This window comes from Leptidea sinapis, chromosome 3 (assembly GCF_905404315.1).
Source record: "Leptidea sinapis chromosome 3, ilLepSina1.1, whole genome shotgun sequence".
Classification (NCBI taxonomy): Eukaryota; Metazoa; Arthropoda; class Insecta; order Lepidoptera; family Pieridae; genus Leptidea; species Leptidea sinapis.
Window position 1 is genome coordinate 1,213,533 of NC_066267.1, and position 19,369 is coordinate 1,232,901.

Consider the following 19,369-nt stretch of genomic DNA (forward strand, 5'->3'; position numbering starts at 1 on the left):
ATATCTCCATGGTGAAGATTTCTTGCGTGTAACGGGACACTTAGGATAGAATTATCCTCAAAAGAATCCTAAGAATAAATGCATATATATTCTTACTTATTTATGAGAGAATACATTTTGTATCAACACTGTTTTCTTTATATAAGGCTTTTTTTATGAAAAAATAAGGGACGAGACGAGCAGGACGTTCAGCTGATGGTAGTTGAAACGCCATGCCCATTGAATGCAGTGCCTCTCAGGATTCTTGAAAATTCCACTTATTCTGAGCGGCACTACAGTTGCGCTCGTCACCTTGAGACATAAGATATTAGGTCTCATTTGCTCAGTAATTTCACTAGCTACGGCGCCCTGCAGACCGAAACACAGTAATGTTTACACATTAAGCTAAGCACCCATTATCTAGCCGGCATCCTGTGCAAAGGAGCCTATAAAGGCTTTAAGGTCTATAGAAAATTCTGTTGAAGGTAAAGTTTTAGTACATAACAGAAGCTATCATTAGTACACATAAATAGGGATGCTCCAGGATATTAAGGCAATTCACAGTATCGCACCTAAGTATATCCACACAATATGTTGAATATTGAGATTGCTTACATTCAATAGTCGATATTCCTTGCATTTGTCACGTGAATGCAAATTTACAAGGCAAAATGAGGATATTTACGATGACTATTTTGAGGAAGCGTTACCGGATGAATTCATTATCAAGCAATATGGAAATAGTTATAAATTTAAGGCGACTTCATGCAATACAATTTTGTTTAAATCACCGATCAATACCAACGACCCTAAGGTCAGACAGGTCAACAAACCATTGTATGTATGTCAGCGGTCGATGTGATATTGGGTGTGTTATGTGTCTGAGCATTTGAAATTATTTCTTTGTGGTCGTAAAATTGTATGCCGTGAATAAATTGTATGTATTTTCGTGATATAAACGAGCTCCCGCTTGCGTATTTGCCTGTTTTGGTTTTATTTTCATGGCGTCTAATCCGAATTTCATCTAAATTTTACAGGTTTTGCTAGTTCATATTCTGAAATAAGTGTTGGCTTATTAGGTACTTCGAACACGAGTTATTTCATATCTGCCAGGATAAGAGACCAAAAAGTAATTAGTTAAAATTAAAAAAAATTAAGTCATTTATAGACAGTAAATCCACTCTTGCTCAACATCTTAGGGAGAAGAAGATGAGAAAACGATGCAAACAGTTTTATTCTGATAAAATCTAATATTATTGATATCACAACGAATTTAATGTTATTTCGAGGCAGCAATAATTGAACGAAGGGCGAGGTTGAAATAAAGTTTCACTTATCAGAAATGGAGACGAAAACAAGCCAGCGAGAACAGATCTCAGAACTAGATTCCTTAGAAATAGTGGTTTGGTAAACGTTTGATGTGTGATTCGTTAACTCATCAGAAAGCCTAGCAGTGATTTAAAAAGAACAAACGTATTGATAACTATTTATATATTAAACTTTGAAGAAATAGATATGTGTATAGGCGATAAAGAGGCTAGTTATAAGAGGAACGCTTGAATGCAGATTTTACTGGCACGTGTGATAAGTGACAATGTCCGTACGTGACACATCGTAGTTTCAGAGCTAGACACACAATTCTCCTTGTAAATTAGTAGTATAATATGAGTAGCTGATACCGAAATATCAATTAGCTATTAAAACTAGACGCTGTTATTGTTGATAAATAAGTAAGCAAGTGATGTATCTTGTAGAATAAAAAGGGCATAATAGGTATGTATATAGATGATGTATTAGTTTTCTCATGCTTCCCATCGCATTATAATAGACTTTTGACATATTTCGTGTAAATAGAGATGGTATCGCCATTTCTCTCGACTGTGATTATAATTGTGAATTTATGAAAGATAATAAGACGCTTACGTCTTTGTATATTTTATGCAGCCATTTAAGTTCAAGGAAAAAAAAATTACAATATTTGTAGAAAATAATATATCAGATGCACGGTCTAACAGTTTTCAACATCGAGACATCGGGACACAACGCGGTAGCAGCGACGAAATTATTCACGTCATAGTATTAAAAGCTTTGAGAGCTTTTTTTTAAATTAGATTATATAAGTTAATAAATGTTTTCAAACTTTTATCATCGCGGAACTTTAACACTCTAATCATTATGACGGGTACTCACGTTATATATTTTATAGATTAGATGCCGATATTTCGATCCAATTGCATGAATCGTGGTCACGGCCGCGGCGCGACTGCGTAGGCGGCGAGAAACACTTGACACATTGACACTTGACACTATTAGTACATCAATCTGCCCACTTGACGCCTAGTTCGTTTTTTTCTTTGATTCCCTTACTCTCCGCAGTCCCGCCGCGGCCGTGACCACGATTGATGCAATTGGATCGATATATCGGCATCAAATCAATAAAATATATATCGTGAGTACCCGTCATAATAATTACTACATAAGTTAACTAAGTACTATAAATTTTAAATAATTATATTTTACTCTATAGATTTAAGTTATACGTAGTTCGTATTACAGGTAACGGAAAGCTTAATTCAATTCCGATTGCGCCGACGAAAGTTTTTACAAGAGTAAATTTATTTCGTCAGATCTTCGCCTATATCGACCTTAATTGGCCGTGATCTCGGTCACTGCTCTCTCTTAACTCAAACTTGGAGGGCCTACAAGCCCACTTAGAGTATCGTCCCTAAGCAAACCCACCTGCTACTTATGTAACAGCTGACGAGACGACGACCTTACTGTACATCATGTAGGATTAGTATAAGCAGCTGTCAAGATTCCTGGTTATGGAACGGTTTGTGAAAGGTCCGGCTCATTATTTATTCGTGTTTGTCATTATATAATACATAAAAGTCGAATAACACAAACAAATACATGTATCGGTTTGACAACGGTATTAAGGCGCGGTCATACCTCAATATCCACAAAAATTGGTTTCTAAGAGTCGATTACAACATAACCCAATGAAAATATTCCGACGCAAAAAATACAATGCAAAAAGAAGGACTTGAAAGAGAATTTTGAAACGTATAGAATATTTATATGTAATTTAAAATATCCAATAAAAAATTTGGAAGTTGCTTCCCAAAACTAAACTTTGGGAGTCAAAAATCTCAGAACTTTCAGCTATAACAACATTCTTTTTTAAAAGAATTAGTACTTTTCTAAAACTTAAACCGAATAATGTTTCAATTTAATATGTAAATTTTGAGTAAACAAAAGAAAGTCAATAAAATACAGGGTGGACCAAAAGTCCGTTTACATTTGAATCGGTTGCCACGTCTAGCAGCAACGGCGGAGGGGGGTGGAGGGGTTACGCATTGCAAGAGCGGCCAATGGGAATTTAGTACCATGGCGTCGTTTAGCGGTAGTCAACGTGCATTTTGTGTACGCGAATACTATCGAAACAACGATTCTGCGACCTTAGCTCAACGAAAATTTTGCAATCATTACAAGATACGACACAAAAATCAAGCTCCATCAGGTGTGTTAATTAAATAATGGGTGCTCAAGTTTGAGAAGACGGGTTCAACAATGGATTTACCTGGATCTGGCCGGCCTAGAACGTCGAGGTACCCCGAAAACGTGGAGCGAGTAAAATCGTCTGTTCGTGACCAACCTGGACTATCAACTCGAAAGCGGTCTGCTGTCCTTAACGTGCCAAGATAATGATGTATTAAACCGCATTCTCAAGAAAGATTTAAGTCTACATTCCTAAAAAATCCAAATGGTGCAGGAATTAAGGCCTCAGGACCATGCCACTAGGTTGCAGTTTGCGAACGAAATGGTAGAGCGATTCACCAGTTTTACAAACATTTTTTTCTCAACAAGGGACACTTCCACCTAAATGGGCATGTTAATAGACAAAATTGTCGTTATTGGAGTGACACTATGTCATGGTGATCAAAAACCCCTGCATTCCAGCCAACCAACCCAGTAACTCTTGACGAATTAAAGGATCGTATTCGCACAGAAATCCAAAACATCTTCAACAGAAACATGTAAAGCTGTCATCGAAAATTTCCGCTCTAGATTGCAGCAATGCCAGAATAATGAAGGATTGCATATGGATGCTGAGTTTTTTAAGAAATAAATTCCCCTTTTGTTTACTATCGAAAACAATAAACAGTTTTGATCTACTGTAATTAGTTTTTATTTAATCATCATTCCAAATACAAACGGACTTTTGGTCCACCCTAATGCCCATTTGCAGCTTAGCCACATGATCAACACAAATATTGTAGGGTTGGTTGTAGCGTATACAATCCTAGTCAGTTCGCGCCTTAATATTTATATCTTAATATATATATAAATCCAGAGACCTGATGTTTGTTTGTCCAGTGCACTCCGAAACTGATTTTAATGGGGATTTCGATTTGGGAACCATAATTACTTTTCTTTCCAATATTTGTTTTGTATGGACATATTTTCTATGAAAGGATTTATTAACGCACTGAATTGACAGTTCCGCTGTGAAACAATTTCACTATAACAACAGGGAGCATATTTTACGAAATAATTCTTGATGTTGTGAAATATTATTGACAAATTCATTTATTATGTACAGAAAAACGTCTGTCGGGTCAGCTAGAACTGTGTACAATCTCAAATAGTGGGCAATTTCTTATTAAAGGATTTAAAGAGACGATAAAAGATATTTGAATGCATCTTTAGGAAAATGAATAGTACATATTACTTCGTGTTGCTACTTCATTTGACTCTTCATACAAGATTGCTTTTGATAAATTTTGTCGATATGTATATTTATAGAGAGAGAGAGATGGAGAGTTTCTTGCGCCGCTTCTTCTCTCTCAGAGCGCCATTTGTTTCCGAAGCGGTAGTAGTATCTAGTAGTATAAGAAATGACATCAAAAAGAATTCTAAAGGAATCAATTTTGAGAAAATAAATGCCTTTTATGCCTTTATGCCTTTTATACCGACAGTTTTTGAAAAGGAAATGTCGAAACGAATTGGTCAAATAGAGAGGATGTTGAAAAGTCTGCCCAGGGTTATTATCCACGATCAGATCGGAGATGTGAGCGTTGATGGTTCTAACGCAGTGAATGGAGGTCCGATATCTTTGCCAACCCTTCTGGGAGGCCGGTCGTGATTGTATGATAATGATCAACTAAAAGCATAACTTGAAGCATAAAAAAGCGGCCAAGTGCGAGTCGGCCTCGCCCATGAAGGGTTCCGTAGCAGCAAGGAACATAATATAAAAGTTATATAGAAAGAAAATTATATTAAATCATTTAAATGGAAATATAAAAAAAACGTTCCTCAAAATCATACAGCGCAAATGAGCTCTCATCATTTATACGTATTAAATAAAACTACTTACCACTTTGGAAGTCTCTCTCGCGCAAATTATTCGGTGTAGAAAAAAATGATATTAGAAACGACACTATCATTTTTGAAGACCTATCCATAGATAGGGTACACCACCCCACACGTATAGGTTTGATAAAAAATATATAAGTATAGAATCCCCAAAATTTATTGTTTTTTTTTTTGTGTTATATGTTAATGAGGTTCACATAATACATCTACTTACCAAGTTTTAACAGTATAGTCCTTATAGTTTTCGAAAAAAGTGGCTGTGACATACACGGACAGACAGACAGACATGACGAATCCATAAGGGTTCCGTTTTTGCCATTTGGCTACGGAACCCTTAAAAGGGTATATCAGCCTGGATCACAGAATAATATGTAAATGTAATCTATAATATTAAACATTCATTTCCATCTCAGCCAGGATACGGTATAGATAAACATTAAGATATCCGTCCGACTCGCACTTGACCAGTTTTCAATTTTTGTTTAGGGACGACACTAATATTTTCTCGGTCGGTGGTGTACTAAAATCAATGTACATGGGCACGTTAAAACCACAATACTATGTTCCGACCAGGGCTGCCAATACCAAAAATTAACGTCCTATATTTTTTTTTTGAAAAGCTAATTAAAAATTTATTTTCCAAACATGGTGATTGGTGTTTAAGTGTCCTAAATACATTGTTTTGGAATTTATGTACCGTTTATATTAGTGAAAAATTTATCTAAAGCTTTTAAGATAATTTACAATCAATATGCTAATATCAATAAGCAGGCATCGTCTGTTTCATATTTTTAAAATATAAAGAAATCGATTTATCTACCTTGTTTCGAGGCATCACAGAATAGATAAAAAAATTAAAAAGTATTTATACATTAAAGTTCTGGCTAAGCTGTATGTATATGAAAAATGATACCTCAGACAACGCCATCTAGTGACAAGTAACAAAAACCATCTCCGTGGTAAAATCAGTTCATCAATACATTTTCATAATATATACCGTATATGTCGCACTTCCCCAGGAACACGAGCGGGATAAAGTGTACCTTATACCTATTTATTGATGTACGTAAGGCGTAAATGCAAAATTTTGTGATAATGGGCTGAGTAGCTGAAATTCATATTCGATTTTATATTTTAGCCAAAAATATCTGCGGAAACAATCACCACTACAGTTCACAGGATTTCTCGCTGAAAATTAAACCAAATTCGGTCTAGAAGCATTTCAGGCCCATAGGAAACGTATTTATATTATACATATAACTAGCTGACCCGGCAAACGTTGTTTTGCCATATAAATTATTTTTTAGAGTTAGACCGTTTTTTGGACATTGCAACATTACTTTATTTTTCTAAAATAAACGTAGTCTTAGTTACTCCTTATTACATCACCTGCCAATAAAGGTCCTGTCAAAATCAGAGATTAGTCGGAACAAACAGACAGACAGACAAAAATTGTAAAAATGTTATTTTGGTGTACTTACCGTATGTAGTAAAAACAGTTACTTCAATATTACAAACAGACACTGCAATTTTATTTATATGTAGATATATACATTTGTTACAGGCTAATATTGGGCAAAGACCGTATAGTGTGGAAGCAAATGGAGGAGGCCTTCACCCAAAGAGGGGACCCATACTACTAATTAAAACATTAATTATTAAGAAATAGAAAAAAACTTACTAACATAAAACTTTTCTCGTTTTAAGTTCTTATAATATTAGGGTTAAGTTAAGTTTACTAACAATAAGCATAAGTATTTTTTTTAGTTTAATTAAATTATGTATTTTAATATGGAAATAAAAGGCTTTTTAAAATTTTTATATTTATTATATATATACATTTATAGATAATTGACAACCCTAATTGCATTTTGTTGCGTTAGAGTTTAGGTACACATTACAGCAACAGGGACTGCAATGGGGCGCTGAACTTGCGTATCCTGTCCCCGAGGCACGACGCCCGGCCAACACTCGGTCAGTAATCTCTAGTAGGATATGTGGGTTTTTGTCGGTACTAACTAGAGTAGTATCGAGGCGGTCGCATTTGCTTCTTCCGCTAGTAGTTGAACTTTTTGTGAACATGATTTGGTTTAGTTATGAGGCTATATTGAGCCGTGATTAGGGCTAGATTTATCTGTAAAAACTGTAGGTACACTATTTGGACTACAGACAGGTAAACAGAAAGGCGTATCTAACAATGTACTAAAAATATTGGCGGTTTTTAGGCAACCACACGTTGTAAGTAATTTCATGGTCAGTTTTAGTATTACATTATTCTTTGAAAATCATTTAGGTAGGCTCATAGTCAGGGCATAAATATTTTATTTAGATATGGCTTTTTATGTATAGTCAGAAACTTACTCCGGTCAATATAATTCAAAAAATAAATATATATTAATAAATCAAAATAATTTGTAAAATTATTAAGCTGTGGCAATAAGTAGGTTGGCCTTTTCATTAAATGCCTTTTCCAGAGTGGTGGTAGATGCTAAAATGTACATAACTTTTGACATTCATAAATATCATTTGTTTGACCTAAAAAAGTTAATTGATAATCCACCTCTTCCAGAGTTGGTTTATTAGTTAAATGTTAAGGGCTCTATCATTAATACAGAAGAGATCAATCATTGTAAGTCTATTCAACAAGTAATAATACTATTTTAGGAACTCTTCGAACCATTTGACCGCGTGCAACGTCCGTCGCTTCATAGTGTGTCTGAATTTATCACGAGAAGTGTTCTGAAGAGCTATTCGCTCTGATTCCTCTCGCCGAATTCAGTGAGGTATGATATGAGGATGCTCCCATACTCACTATTTGTGATGGCTTATATTGAACTATACTATTTTATTTTATCTTTTAATGTGAAATAGATTTTAAATTAACAATGTTTATCTCGGGCAAAAATTTACCGTCGACAACCCTAAGCGCTCATAAATCTCTATAAGATTTATATTTAGCCGTAAAGCATTGTTTACATCAATACAATATCGATTGCATTAACATAATCCGCGGGCGATAATCTCTAATCGTACCCGCATATGTGCTGATATTTCTAGGCCGTGCTTCTAGAACATTTACAAGCGAATTGGCCAATCATTAACATATTGGCATGCGCTAAGCCGTTGCTACCTCGAGGTTAAGACATTTTCAGAATGTATTAATTTTGTCATGTTTTTTTGTATATATTTTGTCGTGTTTACATTGCCACTCTTGAACATTTGTTTATACTTATCAAAAACATATATTGCTGTCTCCTGGTAGGCTTCTTCCACTAACATATCCCTCTGCCTTGCTATCTTATTCTACGTACCCATAATCACATTCAGTACATTGCTCTATGTACGAGTCATACATAACGGCTAAGTGTATCTTTCCCAATAATTTGTCCGCATCAGATCTCTCTACAACATCATTCCCTTTTCGATAATTAATGTCACCACATTTATTTATCTACACACCAGCTCATTCTACTAAGAATGGGTTTAGGGCAAGGAGATTTCAGTAAAATATATTTTTATTCAAATGTTGTGAGCCTTCTTGAGTGTAAATTCCGCTAAGATTCGTCTTCAATCAATTCGACACGTGTTTCGCAAGTCTCAAAGACTCGAAGTCTCATGCCAGAATTTGCGAGTCAACATCTCCTAAAGATGCCTCATGTAGAGGCGAAACTTAAGAAGAAATTTACAGTTAAGACGGCTCACAGCATTTGAATAATTATGTATTTACGCAAAATAAAGCCTGATTCAGTAAAATATATTTTTTAACCTAAGCTGCACAAAAATGCCCTGAATTGTAAGTAAGACAAATTCGAACCTACAATATAAAATGTTTTTCTTTATGTGTTTAATTGCCATGATATCTTTGCCAATATCACGTAAGATCAGGCTGAGGAATCAGTCCAAACATTGGCTGCCATTAATATTTATTGCTTCATTGTGTCAATCATCACTAACCTTATTTATACAATTATTATTCTCATCGGCGGTTTAGGCATTGGATGATGATTCAATAGGGCTGTTGTCTTCTAATTTTATACCACTGAATCATCATCTAAAAAAAACGTTGTGCAACTATTATTGCTCAGAGAACCGCTCAATTTAAACTTTAGCTCTACAATAAACTGTATGAAGTTTTACTTGAGAATAAACCAAGATTATGGAAAATGTTTACAAATATACTTTTTGCTTAAGATTGGTTTATTTGGACGCATAATATTTCACGCATTTATTTGCAAGGCTGCTTGACATTCGTAAAACTTCAGAATTATCATTGTATTGATTAACGGCCGTTTTCAATAACCTATCTATCCTTAGTTTAACTTAACTAAGGATTGATAGGTTATTAATAACTACTTAACTAGAGATAGACAAATCTATCCTTTTACGCTTACTTACATTTCAATAACCTATCGACATAAAGCATTGGACTTTATATATATTGGACATATAGATAGATAAGATCTTGTTAATAAACGGTGACAGCAATTTATCCGTAACTAGAGATACGTTATTGACAAAACGGCCGTAAAGTAAAAGAAGTTAAACTACAACAGATACTTTAAGGCCTTTTTTAGGGGGACAAACCTGCCAAACAATTACATATTGTTCATCTAATGGTTGTGATCACTGCGGCCAAAACTCGTTTCTAACACCAGAGAAATCACAGGAGCGTTTCCGGTCTTACAGGTCACCCACCGCACTTGAGCTTTTTAATTTTTATAATATTGATATTTAGGATCCTCGTGGTGGACGCAAAAACAAGTTATAGTAATACACGAAAATAAAATTTTAACCAGCATAGCGAAAATCTATAAGAAAAAAGCGAAACATGCAGTCATTGATAGATTGACAGATGACGGCTATAGTCTTGTAAAAAACGAAGAGAGCCGAAATCCTTTTTTAAGCAATTGTTCGCTTTTGAACTTAGCCGGATTATACTTCGTGGCCAATCGCCTTATTGTTATTAATACTATTTCAAACTTATGTCAAATGACTGCACGTTTCATACTAAACTAAATTTAAATTTTTACTGAGGCAGTCCCGCCTCTTATTACGTTGTATTTACATCCTCTTTAATTTTAACTACCAAAATGGAATGGAATATTCATATATAGAATGGCAGATAGCACGTGAGCACACCAGCCACTTTTTCTGCCGTGAAGCTGCAGTAATGTGCGAGGATTATTGTGTTTTCGATTTAAAGGGCGCGGTAACTAGTTGGCAAAGTACTGGGCTGATGAGACTTTACATCCTATGTCTCAAAGGAACGGCCTTAATTGCGATACCGCAAAGTATTTGAAGGTTTACTTTCAGGACGTATCACTTACTAATCAGGCTTGCTCGTCTCGTCATATTTTCTCATAATAATAGCCGTATTGTGTACAGTATCAGTATTTGGCGCACTATAATACAATATGCACATTTCTAACGGAGATAATTCATTAGAATTTCTCTGAACGGGTAATATTTCTAAGTGCATCACGTACGCAAGTTTGCCAATGTACACCTCACCGCTCTCAACGATATTGTATTTCGGATGTTAGTAATTACCTTCGTTTCTTAATTATGCTTCGTTCGTTCTAAATGTTAAGTCATTACAATATCACAACATAACAAGGTTTCTTGTGAAAAACCATAATTATAAGTTACACAGAATACAATTGATTAATTATTGTGTGGCATTTATTTAGTCTACTCACGATTCATGCGAAATGTTTCTATATTAAACCTAGCAACAGTAGCTCAATGAATAGCTACTACTAAAGCTTTCATGATACCTAGGTAACACTGAAAATGTTTAGAAAATGAAAAACGGCTTATTGTAGAAAGTTGCCAATACTTTTATTTTTTTCCGATTTGATAGGTCACTCTCTTATCTTCCTCTATCATGCGTCGCACAGCACTGATGTTATCTTCAGTAGTCGCTGTTAAAGGACGTCCCTCACGCGGATCATCAATGAGATTGCTACGTCCACTCTTAAACTCGTTAAACCAATTGTAAATAGGGGCACGAGATGGGACTTCATTAAGAAATGGTAATCGCAGCCTATCATAGCTTTGTTGTTGAGTAAGCCCACAACGAAAGTCATAAAATCATGGACCGAAAATTTTCTTGCGTTAAAAGTTAGGGGTATTTTGGTGATTAGTTTTCGCACTGTCTAATATGTTACGCAAAAACATTGTCTGTTTGTTGTCAAACATTATTAGGTCTCATTTGCCCAGTAATTTCACTAGCTACGGCGCCCTTCAGGCTGAAACACAGTAATGCTTATGGTCTAAGAGCCCGTGGACCCCAGTACGTTATTTTATGAAAGCTGAAAGTTTGTCAGTGCATGCTCCCAACACAGGTAAGAACGATGGACAATTATGGAGTTTGGGTTACAGTGGCTTTGGCAGGTAAACGTAGTACCGTTTGACAGCTGTGTAAAAAACCAATCTCAATACATCAAATAATAATTAGGTGTCAGATGATTCTAAAGTTAATGGATCCTACATGGGAAATCATTAAAGTAATTTTAAACAATTTGTTATTTTTTAAAGTAACCTATTTATTTACCTAGCACTTCTGGGATTAATTTGTGTACAGTAATAGTAAAACCTATTTTATTTTAGAAGTGAAATAAGTACAGGAAAATCGATCCTAAACACACAAGCAAATTGTTAAACAAACATTAAAACTGCGGAAAACTGCACGAATACCTGCAGCGGTTTTAAAACAGGTAACGGTTAACAGAGAGCGTAAATATAAGCAGTAAAAAATAATAATTATTTAGATAAGAAAATTTCGATAAAGGTTGATACTAACTCGCTTATGTACTTTTAATTTTTATACATATACTTATATCAAAACTTGTTTAAATATATATATTGTATATAAATATATATTACTAGTGGACCCGACAAACGTTGTCCTGTACTGTCCTGTAAAAAATCGGTCCAGCCGTTTAGGAGGTACTTCAATTGTGAATCTAAATTCTAATCCATTCTCGAATCCACCTGAAGACACACAGAAAGTTTTATTAAAACCGGTCCAGCCGTTTAGGAGGAGTTCAGTTACAACAGGCGCACAAACGAAATAAATATATATTAAGGCATAAGTAAATGCATACTTTAGTTAAATAACATTTATTGAAATAGCATTAAAATTATTTTTATACAATTAGTAGATAGAAATTTGCGAACTAGACTAACTAAATAGAATGTGCGGACGCTCTTTCACTGAGCCAACAGTTCGAGTGTCGTATCGGTGATAAATTTTGTATGTCTTGTTCAACTATCAGGTTGTGCCTGCATCTAGAGGATTAACTTTACAGTTGATAACCTGCTCAACCCCAATATTAGCATATTAGGAAATTGACTTAAGATGTCGCCCTTTCAAATATAAACAATTTGTTTTTTTTTAAAGAACGCGAAAGGTCGCGGCCCTGGTATCGAGTCCCGCATCGTTCATTAATTTTGTTTTCAAATTTAATTTGTGTACTGTACTATTAATTTATTTTCCGTGCAACTGACATGACATGCGTGACAATAATATTATTAATGGTGTAAACTGTAATTTGATATAATGGATTGCCTTCAAATAATTAAAATATATCGATTGGGGAAGGACAAACCTCCGATAAATTTAATTAAGTTTTAATCAAATGCATTTTATACGATCACTAAAGTAACAAAGTACTTATCCACAATTTTTACCTGTCAGTATATAATCGCTTATCTCAGAAACAGCTAAACTGATTCGAATGCGGTTTCACAAATAATAAACGTAAAACAATCGTGGTTCCGGAAATAATCAACTTATTGTTTTAGCTCAAAGTTGCAGCCAAATCCTTCGCAGAATATCGCCAAGCGGAATGTCAAAAAGCAATATTAATGCAAGGCGAGTGATGACAAAGGCATTATCACTAGCGGAAGTGGAAGCGAGGACGTTTGTATTTACAACAAATTGTCAAATATCGTAATAATTCGTCACACGACTCCATTTGGTTTTATTTTGAAATGATATACGGTCGTCCCCAATATTCAGTCTTTCTCTTACTTGAGATAAAAATCGTAACTATCGTTGATTTTTCTATCCCAATAAACTCATCGACGGTAACACACCTTATCCGTACACGCTGTCTGTCAATGGGATGACGTATAGCCTACCAGCGATAGAAGTTTGTATGGAAATTTCAATTCACGCCTCCCAATATAAGGCGATAAGAATGACTTATCGGGTATATTAGGACAGCTTCAGATTATTGACTGCTAATTACTGATAGTAGTAGGTAGTAATTTATCTTTATCTGTAGATAGTATGTTGGGAAAGGCCATATATTTCTGGAACCATAAGGCGTAGATAGAGACTTGAAATTTGGTAGGAATATTCCTGTAATCGTCCGTAGTGTAAGCTTTTTGGGAGTTGTTTTGTGATCCTTTCGTAAAGTTTTCTATGTAATTAAATGTTTGAATTTATATTAGGTGGTTCACAGATGAGAGGCAATGGGTTCTAGCTTTTGTGTCCCCAATATTAAGGGCAAAGATTTTGGTAAACAGTACAATGGCAATAAATCTCTTAAAGTCTTTGTTCTTGCGTTGCCATGTACCGAAAAAAATATATCATAGTACTAGATGGATGCAAAGGTTTTGATTTACCAGGGAGTGAAATTACCAGTGGGAGGATCCTTTGGACAAAATGCCGGCTAGATTATGGATACCACAATGATAACTATTTCTGCTGTGAAACAGTAATATGTAAGCTAGTGAAATTACTAGGCAAATGAGACTTAACATCTTATGGTGCAAGGTGACAAGCGCAATTGTATCATGAAATGGGGTATGATACAATCAAGTATTTATTTATCATTCCAATATTATGATGTGGTATAATAACAAAAAGCTATTCAGAGGATGTCATAGTCCTAATGAAAATCTGTTACATTTTTCATAAAAAAAAATTGTACATACTCCATTCAATGACACTAAGGCTGGTGCCATTTCCTTTTCATTCGAGAGGTACTTCCGAATCCATATGCATCTTTATTCATTACATTAGCTCTTATGGTGAAGAAAAAAAATGTGGGGAAACCTACTCAATACACCTGTGAGTTCTGTGTAGAATTCAGCACCTCAGACTGCACTTACAATGGTATTTGAACCCAGGGTCATTTTACACCTTAAAGTCTCAAACTGACTGGTGCAGTGAGATGAATTGGTTATATAACAGTACATTTACACTATGGGATGGATGACTAAGATTATATTTTCATGGTTCAATAACAGAGACAGGTTCATACCATCATTTATATTGCTATACACAATAAGTTGCATGAAAATTATGTATCATTGTTCACCAAACAGCATAAACAAAGTTATTCTTGTTCATTTATAATGCAAAACGATTTTTTCTCTAGACATTAATATATAATATATTTTTTATTGTTGGGAAACATACAGTTTTACTTGTGCACATAATAAACAATACATATTAAGCCAGTTTTAACTTAAGTTTGTTATACCACATTACACAGTTCATACACATAATATACAGAGCAGAGCCATCTAGTGTCAGAGCTTGATAAAAATATCAGCTGGTTTAATTTCATTGCACTAAAGTACAAAGAGCATGTGAATTTTTAAGTATAGTTAATTATTTTTATTTATTTATGTAGAGTATTCAGTTGATTATAATTTATGCACATAAATAATAAAATATTGTAATAAAATCTACATAAAATTATTCATCTATGCATATAAATAAAATTGGAATAATAATATTTAATATTGAAATAACCATTTTTACAATATGTATATGAATATATATATATAAATGGTACATACACCAAAATATTTTTTTTTACAATTTTTGTCAGTCTGTTTGTTCCGGCTAATCTCTGAAATGGCTGGACCGATTTTGACGTGACTTTTATTGGCAGGTAGCTGATGTAATAAGGAGTAACTTAAGCTACATTTATTTTAAAAAAATAAAATAATAAGTCCAAGAAACGGTCTAACTCTAAAAATAATTTATAGGGCAAAACAATGTTTGCTGGGTCAGCTAGTCATCAATATAGACACTTTAAAGTTGGTAAAATTGGCTAGTAAAGTGAAAAAGGAAGTATAAGTTCAAATGTTACCAATGGAAATAGTGGGATCCACCAATGAAAACAAAACTAAGTATTAATGAAATCTTATTTAATAGTAATGAATGAAAGTTGATGCCTTTAGAGAGAATTAATTAATATCCAACTACTACAAAGGAAACTACTAATTAATTTAAGCTTTAAAGTTACAATTTATCATAGAACATGACAAACAACATCAATTACAATATGGAGGTCACCGGGACAACATAGTTTCAATCTAGTTCTAAGTAGGTATTTAAAATTAAGATGATAAATTTAGAAAGACAGGATATCATGTTGATATCTAATGTGTAAATAATTGTTTGCTATTACTTAGTATGTTGGCAACAGAGTTTCTTGAGCCGCTTCTTCTCTCTCAGAGTGCCATTAGTAACGGAAGCGGTAGTAGTATCTAGTATATCAGAAATTACATCAGAAAGAATTCTAAATGAACCAATTTTGAGAAAATAAATGCCTTTTACAACACATATAGTCCATGATAAGTGATCCAGCCCGCAGACACCCTAGGTTTTAATTCCAGTGGGTAAACAATTATTTGATGAATATGGATGTTTGTTTCATGGATGAGTCATGGATCTTTCTATGTATCTGTGAATGTTTAAGTATGTATACACCCATAGTACAGGCTATGCCTAAGTTGGGCAAAATAATTTGTTTAAAAGTGTGATATTATAATTATAAATATCTGACCCGACAGATGCTGGTCTGTACATAATAAATAAAATACTCTTTTTTATGAATTTGTCAATAATATTTCATAACATCAAGAATAATTTCGTAAAATATGCTCCCTATTGTTATAATAAAATTGTTTCACAGCAGAGCTATCAAACCGTATGTCAATAAATTCTCTCATAAAAAAAAATATTGGAAAAAAATAATAATGGATTGTAAATCAAAATAAAAACTATATCTCAAGTTGGACTAAACTACACTCCATGAAGTAATCTCCATTAAAATCTATTCATATAGTTTAGGAGTTCACTGTAAATAAACATCAGGACATTGGATTTATACTTAGAATAGATAGATAGATTATTTAATTATTTAGTTTTGCTATTACACAAATATTTAAATGACATTATTATTAAACACTCTAGTGATTATTCTGGTTGTGCATGGATGATCTGGGAAGCTTGGGAGATGAATGATGAGCAAACATAAATTACTAACATTCATTGTTTGATATACAAGGTCCCAATTTAAAAAAGATCTGGATTAATGTGTTGGAATTCAAATTTTGTACATAATAAAACCTTATCCAGCAAATATTTCATGCATATAATGGATTTATAGTAATATTATATCTTTTGTTAACATTAATGATTAAATATATTCTTAATAATATAACACAATTAAATATCATAAATTTATTTCTGATATCCTAAGTCCTAGCATTTTGTGTATTATGAGTGAAATAACTACTTATAAACAATCACTTGGGACTCAATTAGGTGAAGCATTAACTAAACAAATGTTAAAAATGGCACAAGTTCTAGAATATTTAATCACCTTTCTATTTATTCACACTAACCAATCAGTTTGAATGCACTGTAACCTGTACACATTGTCAATGCTTTCACTTCATATGATTCATGTTTCCTTTATTGATATTTGACTGTATGTATAATTTTTTTATGGTTTAATTTGTTTTACATACTTAAATATATTACTAGTAGGTATAATGTTAAATAAAAGTTTGATTTAAGTATATTATAACTTTTTCAAGACAATGTTAATTATTTATAAAAAAAACGTCTTACTCAACTGTAAACAGGTTTAACTGTGAGTTGCGAAATTGACGTGTGAATATTAGGGCATACAATGATTGTTATCTTATTAAAGTAAATAATTATTAGATCTACTTACGGTTCTGCTTCTATTGATTGTAAACGGGCGACATAGTTCGACGGAATGTAACCTTCTTGTTTAGTTTTCTTGCTTCTAGCTAGCCACCAATCACCTTGTGTATCATTTAGGATTTCTAAATGTTCTCCTTTTCGAAAACTAAGGTCCTCATCAGTCCTTGCATCATAGTCATAAAGAGCAACAAATATTCGGGTGGGAGGAATCTCGCTTGTATCAGGGCCCTGATTTACCGTGGATCTTATAGGATCTGGAGGCGGAGTGGGAACTGGAGTTTGAAATTGTCTAGGATCCTCTTCGTGAGGATTTGCACGCTCATTTTTGTTTTTAGAATCTTTTTCTCCGGCACTACTAAAGCAGTTCCCCATTTTCTCTTTACAAGGTGAGGCTGGTACCACTTATTCTATGTCCAATCACACACTTAAAATATGAATTCCAACTAACGATCAGTACTTGTACATTCATATACATTTTATTGTCACACCTATGAGTCAAAAAAACTACAAAAGAGATTCATATTTTCATTATAAACAAAGAAAACAAATTTCAGACAGGACATAATTAGAGGGAGCCATTTTGATTGAGCAGAGACAATTTTTTTTTTCTATACTCTTGACAGACTATATCTACATCATACCAAAATGTTACATAGAGTGCTGTCATTTGTATATATTTATGATAGATTCATAGAAGTCAGTGAATAGTAGAGATGATTGTTGTAGTTAATTCCTACTAGGCTTTATATTCCCGGAATAACTAGTGTATAGTATTGTTTCATAAATATACTATCTCCAAAAAATACGTACAAATAAATTTTCGGTTAATATTGCCATCTAGGGAAATTACTCGATACATACTACACAGTTACATTAACTGCTAGTAAGTGATTAAGCTACTTGTGTATAGATGGCGTGCAAATCACAAAGTTAAAATAAACGCGATTGTAATTTCATTAGGTAATTCTACAAGCTTTTCACTTTGAAATTCCCTCTGAGCAGTTTTTAGGAAGTGGAGTTCCCCCGAATTATTCGCTTTTGTTGTTGGTTTCATATTATTTATTACCTTCCACCCCTTCCTCTACCTCAATATAATATTATGCCTACCTATGAGAATAGTACAAAATTATTAGTTTAGTTATAGCACAGAGTGGGGTTGGTTACTTCTTGTAAAGAAAATATATTGCAATTTGCAAATTATTAATTTGACCTCACGACATTAACTGATCCCTGAAACCTTGGCCAGAAACCTATTCTTTTTGACAGACTCTAAATAATATTGAGGTTGTCACTGGCTGACAAATAAATTGTATGTAAACTTTCAGTAAGCAGTAATATATTCCTATCCTTCTATCGAGCCCTCACTTGAGAAGGTCTCGGAATGGGGTAAATTGAACCATGTCCAATTTTACCCCCAGAAAATTTCCACCCCCAATTCCGCGGTCATCTAGACGGCAAAGGCAAATTGGTTTCGAAGAAGCTGGGCGTCATCAATAAAGCACGGCAATACTTCAAGCAGACCCACATTCCAGCGCTCTACACAGCGCAGGTACGGCCACACACGAAGTATTGCTGTCATCTCTGGTCTGGCGCACACCAGTATCAGCTCGATCCGTGCAACGCAGAGCAGCTCAAATTGTCGGGGAGCCATTGCTCTGCGAGCGGCTGGATCACTTGGGGTCGCTTCATTGTGTGTCTTCTATCGCATTTATCACGGGGAGTGTTCCGAAGAGCTGTTTCACCTCATTCCTGCCGCCGAATTCCACCTTCGCACGCCACAGTTTAGGATATCACCCCACACCTTCAAAAAAAGTGCGTACACCTTCCTTAAAGGCCGGCAACGCGCCTGTGATTCCTCTGGTGTTGCAAAAGAATGTAGGCGGCGGTGATCACTTAACACCAGGTGACGCGTACGCTCGTTTGTCCTCCTTTTATAAAAAACATATTCCGTCAAATTATTGAGTAGGTACACAAACACAAAAACAAATGTACAACGCGTAAGAAATCGATTTTCATATAACA

General features: G+C 34.3%; 2 protein-coding genes across 2 annotated transcripts in view; one reads left to right on the top strand and one right to left on the bottom strand.

Moving 5' to 3' along the window:
- LOC126979387 (tyrosine-protein kinase Src42A) overlaps positions 1–17,931 on the bottom strand; it is a 114,273-nt gene extending 96,342 nt beyond the window's left edge. Inside the window, exon 1 of the mRNA XM_050828660.1 lies at positions 17,355–17,931. Coding sequence (XP_050684617.1) covers positions 17,355–17,719 — 365 coding nt within the window. The 5' untranslated portion in view covers positions 17,720–17,931. The remainder of the gene's footprint in view (positions 1–17,354) is intronic.
- LOC126979478 (G-protein coupled receptor dmsr-1-like) overlaps positions 1–19,369 on the top strand; it is a 416,322-nt gene that overhangs the window by 320,703 nt on the left and 76,250 nt on the right. The gene's annotated exons all lie outside the window — the stretch shown is intronic.